Raw genomic sequence first — 15597 nt, forward strand, 5'->3', positions numbered from 1 at the left:
CAGTCATTGTTTTTGATTGATGTCGGCATTGTTAAAAAAATTCTCTAGAGACATGTAACAATGTTAAACTAATTTTGTTTAGGTTAAACAGCAGGTCAGAGTATTACAAATACAGATAGTTGTACTCTACAGCATGGTTACGGTTAGAAAGTCCATATACATGTATCTCCTGGTATTTGATGAAGATCAGTGTCTTGTATTTACCATATGTTACAGCTGGCCTCTCACGATGACCTACTGGAGAGGGTACGGGAAGTAAACCAGGCCCTGCCCCGTCCCGCCTCTCACCAGACGGACCTAAACATCCTGACGGAGGACGAGTTCATCATGGATTTTTCTGATACCCTCTTCACTAGTCTCAATCAGCCATTTGCTTTCCCAAACCCTAGGGAATTGTGTAAGTGGTACCTAGTGGTTCAGTCTCAGTTAGCCGTTTGCTTTCCCCAATCCTCAGGAACTGTGTAAGTGATACCGAATGGATCAGTCTCAGTTCCCCAATCCATAGGAACTGTGTAAGTGATACCAAGTGGATCAGTCTCACTTAACCATTTGCTTTCCCCAATCCATAGAAACTGTGTAATGATACTGAATGGATCAGTCTCAGTTCCCCAATCCTCTGGAACTGTGTAAGTGATACCGAATGGATCACTCTCAGTTCCCCAATCCATAGGAACTGTGTAAGTGATACCAAGTGGATTAGTCTCAGTTAACCGTGAGCTTTCCCCAATCCGTAGGAACTATGTAAGGGATACCGAGTGGATCAGTGTCAGTTAGCCGTTTGCTTTCCACAATCCTCAGGAACTGTGTAAGTGGTACCGAATGGGTCAGTCTCAGTTAGCCGTTTGCTTTCCACAATCCTCAGGAACTGTGTAAGTGGTACCGAATGGGTCAGTCTCAGTTAGCCGTTTGCTTTCCACAATCCTCAGGAACTGTGTAAGTGGTACCGAATGGGTCAGTCTCAGTTAGCCGTTTGCTTTCCACAATCCTCAGGAAGTGTGTAAGTGGTACTGAGTGGATCAGTCTCAATCTGTCGTTCAGACTGAGAGTTCAGTTCAGTCCTAATCAGTTGGCTGCAGCCCTGTACCTTCAAAAATTGGAGTGTTAAATATGTATTCCTTGCTGTTCTACAGACCACTAGTCTGGGCCAACCTATCTCTTGCTGGCTTATGTGCAGCTTTACATTCAGAGGTTTGCCTGTGAAATTTTAAATACTGGTACTACCAAATTCCAATAATATATATATATATATCCACAAAAACATCAATGTATGACCACTCAGGCATTCCAATTTATTTTCCCTTACATGTGTTTGCTGTTTTATTAGATATATGTGTTTTCTTACACTTCTGTTTATTCTGTCATGGTGTTCGGTATTTAATAACATGACTTAGTTAGTGGGGAATGTGTTCAGTGTTACTTTCAAAACTTCAGACTGTTTAGACTATGTCGGCAAGAGTTTGTTATATATGCTTAGTCCAACGTTCCGCTCCTCTGTGTTCTGGTAGTTACAGCTGTCTCATGTGTTACAGCTCAGTCAGGGTACGCAGACATCATTCAGCCAGGTCTGATGCAGCTACAGCCTAATCTTGATGACCTCTGTATGGACACATTCGACCCCATTCAAGGTCAGTAAAAACTTAGCTCTGGATCATTGGATTCTTTTATAGTTAGGTGCAATTATTTAAGAGAAATTTGTGATCATGGCATTAAGTATTAATCAAATAAATAAATATTGAAAACTTACATTGACACAATCCAAGGATTCCAGCATGTTACAATGTTTTCTCCAGGGTTGTCTCCCTTAGCATAATTCCTCTTGGATAAATGATTAAGGCTACTGCCACACAAGCAATAATGCATCCATTTCATGCAGATATTTTCTCTCCAAAAAATGTGAATGTCCGTCATTTCATGAGAAGATTTCTCACAGAAGTTTATTAGATTTCAGCTCCATAGCTGAACAGCTCACCTCACTTTTCAGAAGGCTGTCTAGCTTTAGCTCAGGTTTGCATTTTTGGGGGGCAAATAGTGCCCATACCTGTAACGGAGTCAAAAGTCTTGCCCTCAGACAAAAACAGTTATTTGAAAAACAAAAGAAAAACAAAAAGCATACATTTATGCTACTGTACAGCTAATACTATTCTAAATTTGTGTCCGGGATCTAGTGGTTAGGGCGCTAGCCCAGAAAAGTTACTCAGGAGTCTCTCGCCAATACAGATGCTGTGAGTTCAATTCCATCTCATGCTGGCTCCCTGTCTCTGTCTGTGGGAAGGTCTATCAGCAATATGTGGATGGCAGTTAGATGGGTTCCATCCATCATAACGCTAACCACAGTTCTATAAGTGAAATATTATATATGTAAATATATGTACATTATATGTATATTAAAAAAATGCCAATGAAGTAAATGAATAAATCAAATTTTATCTGTTTTATTTCTGTTTTGTACCAAAAAAATTGTTGACCAACATGTACCTGTACAAACAGTGTGTTTTTGTGCTGTACTCCTCAGAGATGTTCAACCTGCGCAGTCAACAGAGTGTAGGTCCCCCTGGCTTTACCGCCTCCACCGTCAAACAGGTGATCTCCCCTCTGGATCATCAAACGTCTCTTGCTCAGGTAAGGGAGACAACCAACGGTTTAGTCTGCAGATCAAGTCATGGTGGCTCAAGGTAACACTAGTTGCATAGCAAACTTTAATGAGCTCTTCTTTCCTGTGATACCTCTTCGAAACGATTTTAGTTTAAACCGGGGTCAAAATGTTTGATATTTTCAGCTGCTCAGGGTGATGACCTGGACAAAAATCTCAGATACATATATAATTTTTATGGTTTATGCTATTTTATTCATTTCCATATTGTGTTTACTTATAATAATTCATACCAGTATATGTTACCTGTATGCCTGATTTGGAGTAATAGAGCCTGTCCCTTAAAAGATTTGTTGACACAATTCTCTGGGTTTTTTTTTCAGGGTGATTTCACATCACTGTCCAATATGGGGTTCCCTATGGACCTTCTCAACAGCCTGGGAAACTCTGCCTCACCTCAGCAACAACAACAGTCCCAATTTCTCCTCAACGCAGCACTTTCTACACTAGCCTCCCAGCTCCAGATGCCTAACGTCAACCTGCCCATCCCCCAGATCAATCAAATCCAAGCCATGGACTCCTCCACCGCCTCCTCACCCGTCGCCCCCGATACTCAGATGATAGTGGATCCACCTGAAACAACTTTGCAATACTCACCTGTCTCTCCTCAGAATGCACCAGCACATAACAACAGAAAAACTCACAGAGCTGACTCTCACAAGGGAAGTAACTCTCGCATAAGGAACCTCAGTGGACCCTCGTCTGTTTCCTCTGGGTACAGCAAACACCCATCAGTCGGGTTCGCAGCGACCCATGGGAGACCATCAGAGCAGGCCATAAAGGTGTCTCCGAGTATACAGTCTAAACCCACCTCTTCTCACGCACAAGTGTCCTCATCTCGGCTGATCTCAAGTCCAGACAAACCGGCCGTCTCAGAGTCTGCTGACAAAAGAGATACCACTTTTGTCGTTCCCAAGGTAGGATTTGGGTAGATATACCTCAGTAGAATAACAATGATCTAGGAGGCTCTCACCAATGCGGTTGCTCATGCTGGCTTCCTCTCATACGTGGGAAGGTCTGCCAGCAACCTGCAGGTGCTCGTGGGTTTCCTCCCACCGTAAAGCTGGAAGTGAAATATTCTGAAGTATGGTGTAAAACACTAATCAAATAAATAAATAAAAAATTATTATTTATTTAATATTTAAATAAATATTTATTTGTAAATTATATATCTTGTATTAAGGTACTTGAGACTTAATACAAGGAAAGGTTATTGTCATAACCTATGGTGAAAGGGCTGATGCCCCACTAACTATTTGTTAAGACCAGATTCTTGACTGATTTAGTTTCAGGAATTTGCCAGTGTTTCTTCTCTTGATAGCCAAATAGAACGGTTGGGTAAATGTTCTGGTTTGATACATGTATTTGTATATAGGAACTACTTTTAGAAAGAAAATGTATTTGTATGTAGGAACTACTTTTAGAAAGAAAATGTATTTGTATATAGGAACTACTTTTAGAAAGAAAATGTATTTGTATGTAGGAACTACTTTTAGAAAGAAAATGTATTTGTATATAGGAACTACTTTTAGAAAGAAAATGTATTTGTATGTAGGAACTACTTTTAGAAAGAAAATGTATTTGTATGTAGGAACTACTTTTAGAAAGAAAATGTATTTGTATGTAGAAGCTACTTTTAGAAAGAAAGCGTTTTATCTGATGCAGGGTAAATCGGTACCTCGTAAACAGCGGCCGATTGCCCCAGCTCCCTCAGCTCAGACAGCAACGGTTGCCACGACAACACCCTCAGCTTCCCCAGTGGTGCAGAAAAACACCTACCTGGCTCAGTTGTTGACAACAGGTAAAGCTTTGAATGTTTCCAGGTGAAGCCATTAATTATAAAATAGTCCTGATTTGTTATCACCTGATCATGGATTTAAAAATCAAAAATATGCACTTAAATTTTTTCATTTGTGCAACAGTGTTGAGGTAAACTCGTTAAGGAAGCTGGAGTACCCTAATTCTTCCCATTTTTGGGACATTTGTTCTGCTCTTTTAGCCAATCTACATGTTATTGTATATTGTTTTGTTTTTTTGGGGGGGTTTTTTTTTGACTTGGTTAGCAGGTCTGATGAACAACATGTTCATATCTCTATTTTTCTAAAACGTTGGGAGAGAAATGTAATTCTTTGCTTTCAGCACTGCTTACATCTGTTCTAAAAATTTGAAGAGTTAAGGTACCTAGTATAAACCACCACCCTTTACCCATTACCTGATAAGTCTGTTGACTGTAAGCCTAACCAGCAAGGTCTACCCTGATGCTGGTAACATGTAGATGTGTATTAGTACATAGTATTAAATATTGAAGAGTACGTATAGAATATCAGGAAAAATGCTCCCAATTTGAATTGATCCTGATTTCTAATGATTAAATTTTCTCTTATTACCTGTTTCAGGTAACTACCCCGGGGCTATAAAGGTGAAGAACGAGCCGGCTATGCCCCTTGGTGCGTGTGCAGGCAGTGCCGGCACCCTGTCCCATTTCCGTCCCATCACTACCTCACAGCCCATCCAGACTAACAGCCCAGCCCCCTCTACCATTACCATGCAGCCCATAGCTCCTGCAGGAAGCATTGCTATAGTGAGTCACAATCATGTCGTCAGTCTACAGTATAGTGTATAGCCTTGCTGTGGCACACTGGTGTTATAGGCTACCAAATTTAAGCCTTTTCACATGAAAATATACCACAGTTTTTTGGGGGGGGGACAAGAGTTAGGTCACTTTATATCTGATTTTGAGGCTACGCTGTATGGTCAAACATGCATGTTTCAAGATATATGCGAGAAGTGCATTTTAAGTGCAGCCCTAAGAGATGAGTAGAAATTTATTTCAGGAGAACAAGAACAAGTGAAACTACATGCGGACAAACAAATTGTTCCCCATGTTACATTTTACATGCGTAATGACCCACAAGTCTCTCACCAATGCTGTCGCTGTGAGGTAAAGTCCAGCTCATGCTGGCTTCCTCTCCGGCCGTATGTGGGAAGGTCTGCCAGCAACCTGCGGATGGTCGTGGGTTTCCCCCGGGCTCTGCCCGGTTTCCACCTACCATAATGTTGGCCGCCGTCGTATAAGTGAAATATTCTTAAGTACGGCGAAAAACATCAATCAACTAAAATAAATAAATACATTAACATGTATTTCACCTTCAATTCCTCACATTAGTTTTGCCGGCTATCGGCCATAAAAATCTGGTTTTTCGAGCTGAAGAGTTGCTATAATGAGTTACATAATCAACCAAAACTAAAATAAATAAATACATTAACATGTATTTCACCTTCAATTCCTCACATTAGTTTTGCCGGCTATCGGCCATAAAAATCTGGTTTTTCGAGCTGAAGAGTTGCTATAATGAGTTACATAATCAACCAAAACGTGGTGTATTTGACGTAAGTTCCTTATTCTTCCTGATTCTGAGAGTTGTATTGATGTTTTACTTCAGAAAGGTGCTTGAGGTTTGTTAGGAAGGTATGATGATATTTTGTTAGAAAAAGATATGTTTCCTCAATAAAAGTACATTTAATATTTTATGACCTTGGTTTGCGTCTAAAAGCGCAATTTTGGAGGACAGCATATTATGTCAGATACATGTCAAATGCTGGTTTCCTCCCACTATAATGTTGGCCGTCGTTGTATAAGTGAAATATTCTTGAGTACGGCGTAAAACACCAATCAAGTAAATAAATAAATATTTACCACAATCAGACAATTAGTGATGTGAATCTAAAGATAAAGAGCCAGTTTTTTACTTTTTGTGATGATAGGTCATATTTTTTTAATTAGTGGACTTTCAGGGATATCTTACCATTCTGCCGGCTTTCCACCTAAAGAGTTGGTTGGTTCAGTCTGGGACAAGCATGACAACAGTTAGTACTATGGTTTTATTCTGGGGTTAAAGGGTAAGTTGGTATGCTGTGATATCAGGTGAAAGTGTCCAGGATTGAGATGTTAATGTTGCCTATTTTGATGCTAATGTGATAAACCATTTATATAACACTGCATTTATTTATGTTTTTCTTAGGTGAGTGACTTCCCGACAAGTGTGTTAATTGCGGCAGCGAGTCAGGCTTTGGGCACGAGCACAGTGACAGCAAAGAATGTGGTCTCCATTGCACACAGCCCGAAGCTTGTCAGCACCCCCTCTACCACTCCCATCAGCACCCCAACACCCTCCCCATCAGCCCTGCCCCACACTCTCCTTGGCTCCCCACTACCCTCAAGCCCCTCCCCCATCCCTAGTCTGGGTAGTCCTGCACCCATTGGCAGCCCTCCAATGACAGATTTTGGTCTGGCCTCCTCACCGGTAAGCTCTTGTGTTTCTTAAACAGTATATGAATGTCATATGTTTTCAGCGGACACAAACAGAGAAATATAAATATAGAAGATTTTCAAGGTTTCATGTTATTTTGATGGGAAAAAATTGTGTTGTGACTATAATTTAGTCAAGTACATTTTACATTGTTTTGGTAGTGGTGTAGAAAAAAAACTTTTGTTAAATCCCAGTTTGAAAATTCTCAAAGGATTCTTATCCTGATGAAGAATTTAAATATTATGATGGTTACTCATCGAGTTTTAAATTTTCATAAAGTAGAGAATTGTGGTAACTCCAACAAAGATACAAGGTGATGCATGATTCAGTATTTCGGTTTTATTTAAACCATTTTAATTTTTTTCAGTGGAAATGCAAATGATAAAAATTTTCGCATAGATCATAATTAGAATTGTTCACAGTGCACATGTAATGATTCTCTTTTGATGGATGTTTTGTTAAAAAAAAAACACAAAGAAACAAAATAGAAGACCTAGGACATGGTTATGATGACTGATGTGTTTGTTTTGTGATGTTGTCAGTCTCCTACAAAAGCTGGAGGGACAGGCACTCAGACAAAGTCTGACAACCATCGGGCGCCTCACCATGAGCTCCGGAAGCTCTCACATATCTCAGCAGAGCAGAAACGCAGGTTTAACATCAAGGTAAGGAAACAATGATTATCAGATGCCATTTTGTCGTTAAGTGAGTGAGTGGGTGCTTGGGGTTAAACGTTGTACTCAACAATTTTTCAATCATGTGACGACGAAGGAATCTTTAGGGTGTATGTAATGTGCCTCATTGTCGCAGGACAGATTTCCACCGCTCTTTTATCTAGTGCTGCTTCACTGAGAAGCCTCACCGAAGGCAAGTAAGCCGGCCCGCCCGAGCCCTAATACTGATACGGGTCAACCAGTCGTTGCACTATCGCCTTCATGCTGAACGCCAATCAAGGAAGTTACAACTTCTTCTTTTAAGGTCTTATGTGTGACTCGAAAATATAGAATATTTTCGAAATATAGAATATTTTCGACTCAGGATTGTTGTCTGTAAGTAAAAGAAAGCTAAAATATGAAGTAAGTGTCATCATGCGGTAAACTGAAAACTATCTGAGAACAGTTCCATTTATTTTTTCAGATTTTTTTTTTAAAACGTTGAAAGACATTCTAATATTTGAATACTGTGGTGAGCATTATGAGAAACGTTCTAGAAACTCCGACGTCACTTTTTTTTTTCCTGATGTTCATCAGAGGGAAGGAAGGTAGTTTTGTAAACACTATTTCAGTAATCTTTTACTCATAGGTAAAAGGAGTTATTCCAACATCCAGTGTTGTGATTAGAGTTGCATCACTTCCAGTGATTTCCTACATTTTGATTATATGGTTCATAAAGCCCACTTTTGAACTCAAATGGTTGAGCACCTTTGACTCTTTTCACAAAAATCTAAAGTAAATGAAAGTATACTTATGTATAGTTTTAAGTGGTTTACTTACTAACCCTTTAGATTTTTAGAGCTTTCCCTGTAGGGTTGGGACAGTCTTAAAGGAAATAGGCTCACTCAAGGTTTGGCAGTATATGGCTAAGAGAAGCACAAAATACTGTACACCATACATGTATATGTCTATTGTATTGAAGTCTACCGCACCATTTATTTAGATTTTTTCTGTAGTGGAGCCCTGGCTGGTTTAAGTCATTTAGAGCACAGACATGACCGTATAGGCGGCCTGTTCTAATCCAATTATCACTATATCGGCGAAGGTCAGTGGTTTACTCTGGGTTTTCCAATTTCCTCTTCTGACCACTGTCACATGAACGAAAAATTCTGAAGTACCGGTGCATGTACAGTGTTACACACCAATAAAATAAAATAAATAAATCTGCCTAAAGTCTCTGGGTGTTACCATTACAACATGTATGTACATGTACATGTTCAGGGCCTTGGCGAAGAACATTTTCTTTGTAAATTGATCACGCATCCATCATTAAGTAAAGATACGTGTGTTATATTGTGACCTCATTGACTCTAAAGTGCTTATCTTGCTGTAGCCTTGCCGCTGAGCATGTGGTCTCAAATCTAGCTGTCACTGGTTTAACTGCAGCATTGAGTCTGAAGGTTTGTGAGGTGTCCGGGAAAGGGCCGTATTTTACTGCAGGCACTCAACTTTCCTCCCACCACAAGTTTGACTTCCATCCTACAAGTATAAGCGAATAAATCTAAAGTACAGTGTTAAAGAGAAAGACAGCACCTGACTGATGTTCATATCCGCTGAAAGACTACCAAGCAAAGTATCTTAAGCCGGCATTAAAGATTTTTTTAGATTTTTTTCAACCCATTGAAAGTTTAGTGAAACTTTGTGAAGTCACAGCTTCAGTGCGTCTCCGTTATCGACATCAAGGTGACATCAGGTTTACTCTAGCTCTGTAACATCAAAGATATTTCCTGTAAAATAGTCTAAGCAGTAGCCTATGGCAGATTAAAGTTGTGAACTTCGGCAGTGAAAGACCTAGTGTTAAATTACTTTCTTGGATGTTGGATGTACTGGAAGGATATTTCTTCCACTACTTGAACTATTCATATAGTAGGCCTACTATATTGTTTATACAATTTATGAATCGCCTGCAGATGCCCGTCCAGGGTATTCCTGATTTAGGTCGTATCCTCCAGAACGGAAGGATATTTCTTCCACTGCTTGAACTATTCATACAGTAGGCCTACTATACGATTTATACAGTTTACAAGTAGACTGTAGATGCATGGCAGGGAAATTCCTGGCTCAGGTCGTAGCCTTCAGAGGGGTTGTGTTGGTACCAGTAATTCTGACCCCTGTTAAATGCTTGCAGAATTACTATAGGATTGTTGTACAACTGGATTCATGCTCAATTGTGACACAAATGGAAATAAATCCAAGCACCACTGAGGCTGATCTAGACATTCGACTGTCGCTGGAGTTTATGCTTCAGTTTTGTAGTTGTGGCTTTTAAGATGGGAGCAGTGCTGACCAAGTTATCACGGATGTCAGAGAAAGCATCTCAGCTTAAATACAGCATTTCGATAATTTTACTGTATTTTATAAAAGGAAATAGAAAAAACATCCATTGACAAAGGTCAAAATTTCAATTCTTCAGGTATAATAATTTAAGAAAACAAAATTATATCCTAAGATTTAATTAATTTTAAGCATTGTCCCATGGAATGCCATCTTCTCATTCTCATAAACCTTCGGCATCCCTAATAAATTTTTCACTGACTCGGATATCGGGTGTGTAGCAACTGCTGACTAAACACTAACATGAATGACAAAAAGTGTATTTGTATAATTTGAACTGCATGTCTAAGTAGGTCTAAGGTCTACTGGAGAGATGAATGCAGTTTGGGCTGAGACGGTAGGCCGACTGTGCGTAAATAAATCATTGTAAACGATCTCAAAATAATATATTATGCAGTATATTTCACTTCATCGAGTGAATGGGTAAAGGCTATGTCACAGCTTGGGCCACACAATCTGATATCAGTATGTTTGATTGGCTAAAATTCTTAAGATGGCTGCCTAAGTTCACACCAGCCAGTTATGCAGTATTGTCATTTTGTTCTACAGTGTTGTTCGGTGAAATCTCATTAAAGTAATAAAGTATGATACTTTTTAGAAAGCTTGACTATCCAGCTTTCAATTGAAATATGTTTTAGCCAGGTGCTGTCTTGTCCTTCGATCACTTGTCAAATAAATAAATGTAGTCACACTGTTGCATTGAACATGTACAGGTACGCATGTGAATTGCAGCAGGCCCCAGGGTCATGTAGCTGTCTTTGACTTAAGTCAGACTTTAATAGTTTTAACGTTCTAAAATTATGCCTCACCTTAAGGATTTTTATTTCAATACTAAAAGTTGTCTGGGATATTCATGATCAACATGAAAATTAGCTTTATAGTTCAAGTCTAAGTCTAGGAATAATAGCTCACGTTAAGACTAAGTCAGATTTAAGACTGTGACAACTGCATTATCCTGGAGCCAGGTACACACAGTGTATATGTACCTCTTCAACTTTGGCTCTGACAAAAACACATGCTAAAAAAGAAAAGAAAAAAAATTTGATTTTATTGTGATGCATGTAGATGTATGTCTAATTTTGTACCCTGTTTATCCCCATACCTACCTCCTACTCACCTGTTTTTGATCGTTTCTCTTTCAGAGTGGCTTTGATGTCATCCATGCTCTCATCCCATCACTCAGTCAAAACCCTAACGCCAAAGTCAGTAAGGCAGCTATGCTTCAGAAAAGTAAGCTCTTGTGTTTAATCAGTATACACATCTGTCAGTGTTTAATCATTGTTTCTGGTGTTGATTGCTGTATGCAAAAGAGAGAATATGGCTCAGTACAGATACTGTTTAGTGGCACTTTGCTGAAAATATTTGTAGCAATGTACTGATTCTGTTTTGTAGCAGTTTGCAGATACGGTAGTGTTTTGTGGGAAAATTCATTTATTTATTTGATTGGTGTTTTACGCAGTACTCGAGAATATTTCACTTATACGACAGTGGCCAGCATTATTTCGGGAGGAAAACGGGCAGAGCCCGGGGGAAACCCACAACCATCCGCAGGTTGCTGCCAGACCTTCCCATGTATGGCCGGAGAGGAAGCCAGCATGAGCTGGACTTGAACTCACATTGACCGCATTGGTGAGAGGCTCTTGGGTCATTATGCTGCGCTAGTGCGCTAACCAACTGAGCCACGGAGGCCCCTTGTGGGAATGTGATAATATTTGTAGTAGTTTGGTGGTACTGTTTGTAGCAATTTGCAAGTATACCTGAGTACGGGGATAAGATAACCGTCAAATGAATAAATAAAAAAAGTGAATAAATAAACAAATGTATCTTTCAGTTCCCAAAGTTACTAGTAGTCTGTTGATGTTGCTTTGTGCATCTGGCATATGTTCTAAATCAAATTGGTGACATTGTTTTGCTTTTCATTCTGTTTACTTTTCATTGTCGCTATCATGTCATGTTACTTAAAAATCCGTGGGGAAAAAAAAAAGTAGGAAAAAAAAGTTCTAGACATGGTTTCTATACTATGGGTTATTTGGTTTTGTCTTACAGCTGCTGAATATTGTAAGAAGTTAAAGTCAGAGAGAACTCAGATGCAGAATGAAGCGGAGATTTTAAAGCAAGAGATTGAATCATTAAACTCAGCAATAAAGTGAGTTGTTTTTATTATTTGTCCATGGTGGAGATTTTGTTCAGGAATGGAAACTGAGACATGGCCATTATTAATATCTTGATAGCATTGCTTTGTACTGTTTTTTTCATTCTTATAATAACAACTCTCTATGGGAAATTGTCAGATTAGAAGCAGTGCAGAGATAACATAATATTAGATATCAAAATTATATATTTATTTATTTATTTGATTGGAATTTTACGCCGTACTCAAGAATATTTCACTTATACGACGGCGGCCAGCATTATGGTGGGTGGAAACCAGGCAGAGCCCGGGGCAAACCCATGACCATCTGCAGGTTGCTGTCAGATCTTCCCACTTACGGCCGGAGAGGAAGCCAGCATGAGCTGGACTTGAGCTCACAGCGACCACATTGGTGAGAGACTCCTGGGTCATTACGCTGCGCTGGCGCGCTAACCGACTGTCTTTGAAACATTGAAACATGTAAATTTACCATTCCCTTCCGGTCAACTTTTAAAACTTGTTCATCCCTAACTTGTATAATATCAGTCGTGATGTCACATATTTATATATATATATATATATATATATAAAACCTCCATTAATCAAAAAGGGTTGAGATCTTTGCCATAAAGTGATAACACAGGGCACCAATTATTATTGTTGGATTCTTACTATTGATATATTTCTTTCAAAATTTCTTTGGTACTTGAATATCTGTGAAACAAATGATATGGTCAAATCAACGGAAAGGGGACAAATTTGTGATATATATTCATGTGGAATTTTACCGCGCACAGCTGCTTCATCTTTCTATTTTTAAAAACTGTGTTAATATCAAGGAATTTGACATTGATGCTCATGACAATTGCATGTTTTGTCATTGACATCTGTTGTATAGCAGTTAACATAAATGTATTATTTTACGTAATTCAGAGTCAGCAATTGTGCTAGGGGCATGTAATTTGCGACTATTTAAGCATTTGAACAAACAGTTAGAACAAAACTGTGAGGTAAATGGACCATAGGTCTGACCATTTGATAATTATCACACTGTTGTTGCTACTCTGGCTTTACTCCCTATGCTGTAAGTCTTGTGTAATATTATATTGTGTAATATCTGGGGTTTTTTTTGATACCTACGCTTATGACAAATGCATGATTTACCGGTGTAATATCTGGTTTGTTTGTTACTTATGCTCATGACAAATGCACAATTTACCTGTGTAATGGCTGTTTTGTTTGTTACCTATGCTTATGACAAATGCATGATTTACCGGTGTAATATCTGTTTTGTTTGTTACTTATGCTCATGACAAATGCACGATTTACGTGTGTCATATCTATTTTGTTTCTCTCTAGTGTGTGCCAACTTCAGCTTCCTGCCACAGGTGTTCCTGTTACCAGGCAACGGGCTGACAAAATGAAGGAAATGTTTGAGGAGTATGTGAAGAATCGAACTCTGCAGAATTGGAAATTTTGGATTGTATCCTTTTTATGAAATCATGAATTTGCTCCTTTGTCTTTCTGGGTGATGTTCTGAATTCCTGGTCAGTTGTTTTTGTAAAGTAATTCTTGCCATAACTAAATAAGCTGGTGTTGGCTTGAACATGAATGAAGAAACATGTACATCGATTTTGAAAGTTGAAACAGCAACATATGCTTTCTGTTTCGTTCTTTTTTTTTGCCAACATTTAAATGTTTTGTATAATGACTGACTGCTGATCTGGGAGGCCTGTTTTACAAAACATCCTAAATTGCACCTGGCATAACTTTCATGGTAACATCTAGTGGAGAGATCATGCTGGCTTCCTCTCCGGCCGTAGGTGGGAAGGTCTGCCAGCAACCTGCGGATGGTCGTGGGTTTCCCCTGGGCTCTGCCCGGTATCCTCCCACCATAATTCTGGCCACCGTCGTATAAGTGAAATATTGTTGAGTACGGCGTAAAACACCAATCAAATAAATCAATCAAATAAATCTAGTGGAGAGATACGTGACCAGAGCATATGCACATGGCGTAATGTTGTGAGACGGCTATGTAAAGTGGCTCTACAGTTCCTCACTCTATCCAGTTAGATCAAGAGTAAAAGCATTTGATTTATCACGCTAATCTTTTGTGATTGATTTTCAAGGTGTTACAAAGGTAACACAGCTTAGGAAGTTTTTCTGAATTATCTATATTTGCCTTAACATTTCTACAGTTCAGTATTATTATTCGATCGCTGTTTGATTCGTATAACAGCATGGTGTCTACAGTGAGTCTGGATGAGATGTGTCGTACAGCCCTGGCCTGGCTAGATCAGCACTGCTCTCTTGTCGCCCTCAGACCAAGTAAGTCTCTCCCCACACTGAGATGCTGGCCTTACAATGATCAGGGGGCCTCCGTGGCTCAGTTGGTTAGCACGCTAGCGCAGCGTAATGACCCAGGAGCTTCTCACCAATGCGGTCGCTGTGAGTTCAAGTCCAGCTCATGCTGGCTTCCTCTCCAGCCGTAAGTGGGAAGGTCTGAGAACAACCTGCAGATGGTCATGGGTTTCCCCCGGGCTGTGCCCGGTTTCCACCCACCATAATGCTGGCTGCCGTCGTATAAGTGAAATATTTTTGAGTACGGCGTAAAACACCAATCACATAAATAAATAAGTACAGTGATTAGGGATATTCATTTCGTGCTAGCCTCAGACATGGCATTTTTACTGCTGAACCCATTACCATCTGTTGTCTTTTCCATCTTTATTAAACGGCCATACCTTTGAGCCTATTCATGAAAAATTCATGAAGATGCGTACTGTTCAGTATAGCGATCATGTCACTGATGACGGAATAAGTTGGTCCTCTCACATTACACTACTTTTTGGTATAAAGGGTGTGGGAGGTGGGACTTTTTTGAGAATTCTCTGCCTCTTAGGGACTGATGTCAGTATGCGGTTGATGGTAGCATTGCGAGAAGTACATCAAGTTTGATGGAGACCAGTTGCCAGTGTGGCGGACACGTTGAGCTTACCCTGGGGGTGAAATTCTATATATGTCACATATGAGAAAATCTTGCCAACTTCTAGTTGTTTTCTTTGGGCACTCTCACTTCATCCACCTACATGAAACCGACACCTGTCTTATAAGTGAAAACTTTTATACTTTAAAGAATCCAATGACATAAATAACTATATCAAAATAGATTGAGGTAGATATTCGGTGGATTTCAAAATGATTTATTTATTTATTTATTTGATTGGTGTTTCATGCTGTACTCAAGAATATTTCACTTATACGACAGCGGCCAGCATTATGGTGGGTGGAAACCGGGCACAGCCCGGGGGAAACCCACGACCATCCACAGGTTGCTGACAGACCTTCCCACTTACGGCCGGAGAGGAAGCCAGCATGAGCTGGACTTGAACTCACAGCGACCGCATTGGTGAGAGGCTGCTGGGTCATTACGCTGCGCTAGCGCACTAACCGACTGAG

General features: G+C 39.7%; 1 protein-coding gene across 1 annotated transcript in view; it reads left to right on the forward strand.

The window, feature by feature from the left end:
- Positions 1 to 15597, forward strand: part of LOC135476966 (MLX-interacting protein-like) — a 38023-nt gene that overhangs the window by 19156 nt on the left and 3270 nt on the right. Inside the window, exons 5-16 of the mRNA XM_064757113.1 lie at positions 217 to 397; positions 1530 to 1625; positions 2513 to 2619; positions 2974 to 3567; positions 4316 to 4451; positions 5047 to 5231; positions 6673 to 6954; positions 7503 to 7625; positions 11150 to 11237; positions 12054 to 12153; positions 13498 to 13621; positions 14337 to 14466. Of these exons, the coding sequence (XP_064613183.1) occupies positions 217 to 397; positions 1530 to 1625; positions 2513 to 2619; positions 2974 to 3567; positions 4316 to 4451; positions 5047 to 5231; positions 6673 to 6954; positions 7503 to 7625; positions 11150 to 11237; positions 12054 to 12153; positions 13498 to 13621; positions 14337 to 14466 (2146 nt within the window). The remainder of the gene's footprint in view (positions 1 to 216; positions 398 to 1529; positions 1626 to 2512; positions 2620 to 2973; positions 3568 to 4315; positions 4452 to 5046; positions 5232 to 6672; positions 6955 to 7502; positions 7626 to 11149; positions 11238 to 12053; positions 12154 to 13497; positions 13622 to 14336; positions 14467 to 15597) is intronic.

Source organism: Liolophura sinensis, chromosome 10 (assembly GCF_032854445.1).
Source record: "Liolophura sinensis isolate JHLJ2023 chromosome 10, CUHK_Ljap_v2, whole genome shotgun sequence".
NCBI lineage: Eukaryota > Metazoa > Mollusca > Polyplacophora > Chitonida > Chitonidae > Liolophura > Liolophura sinensis.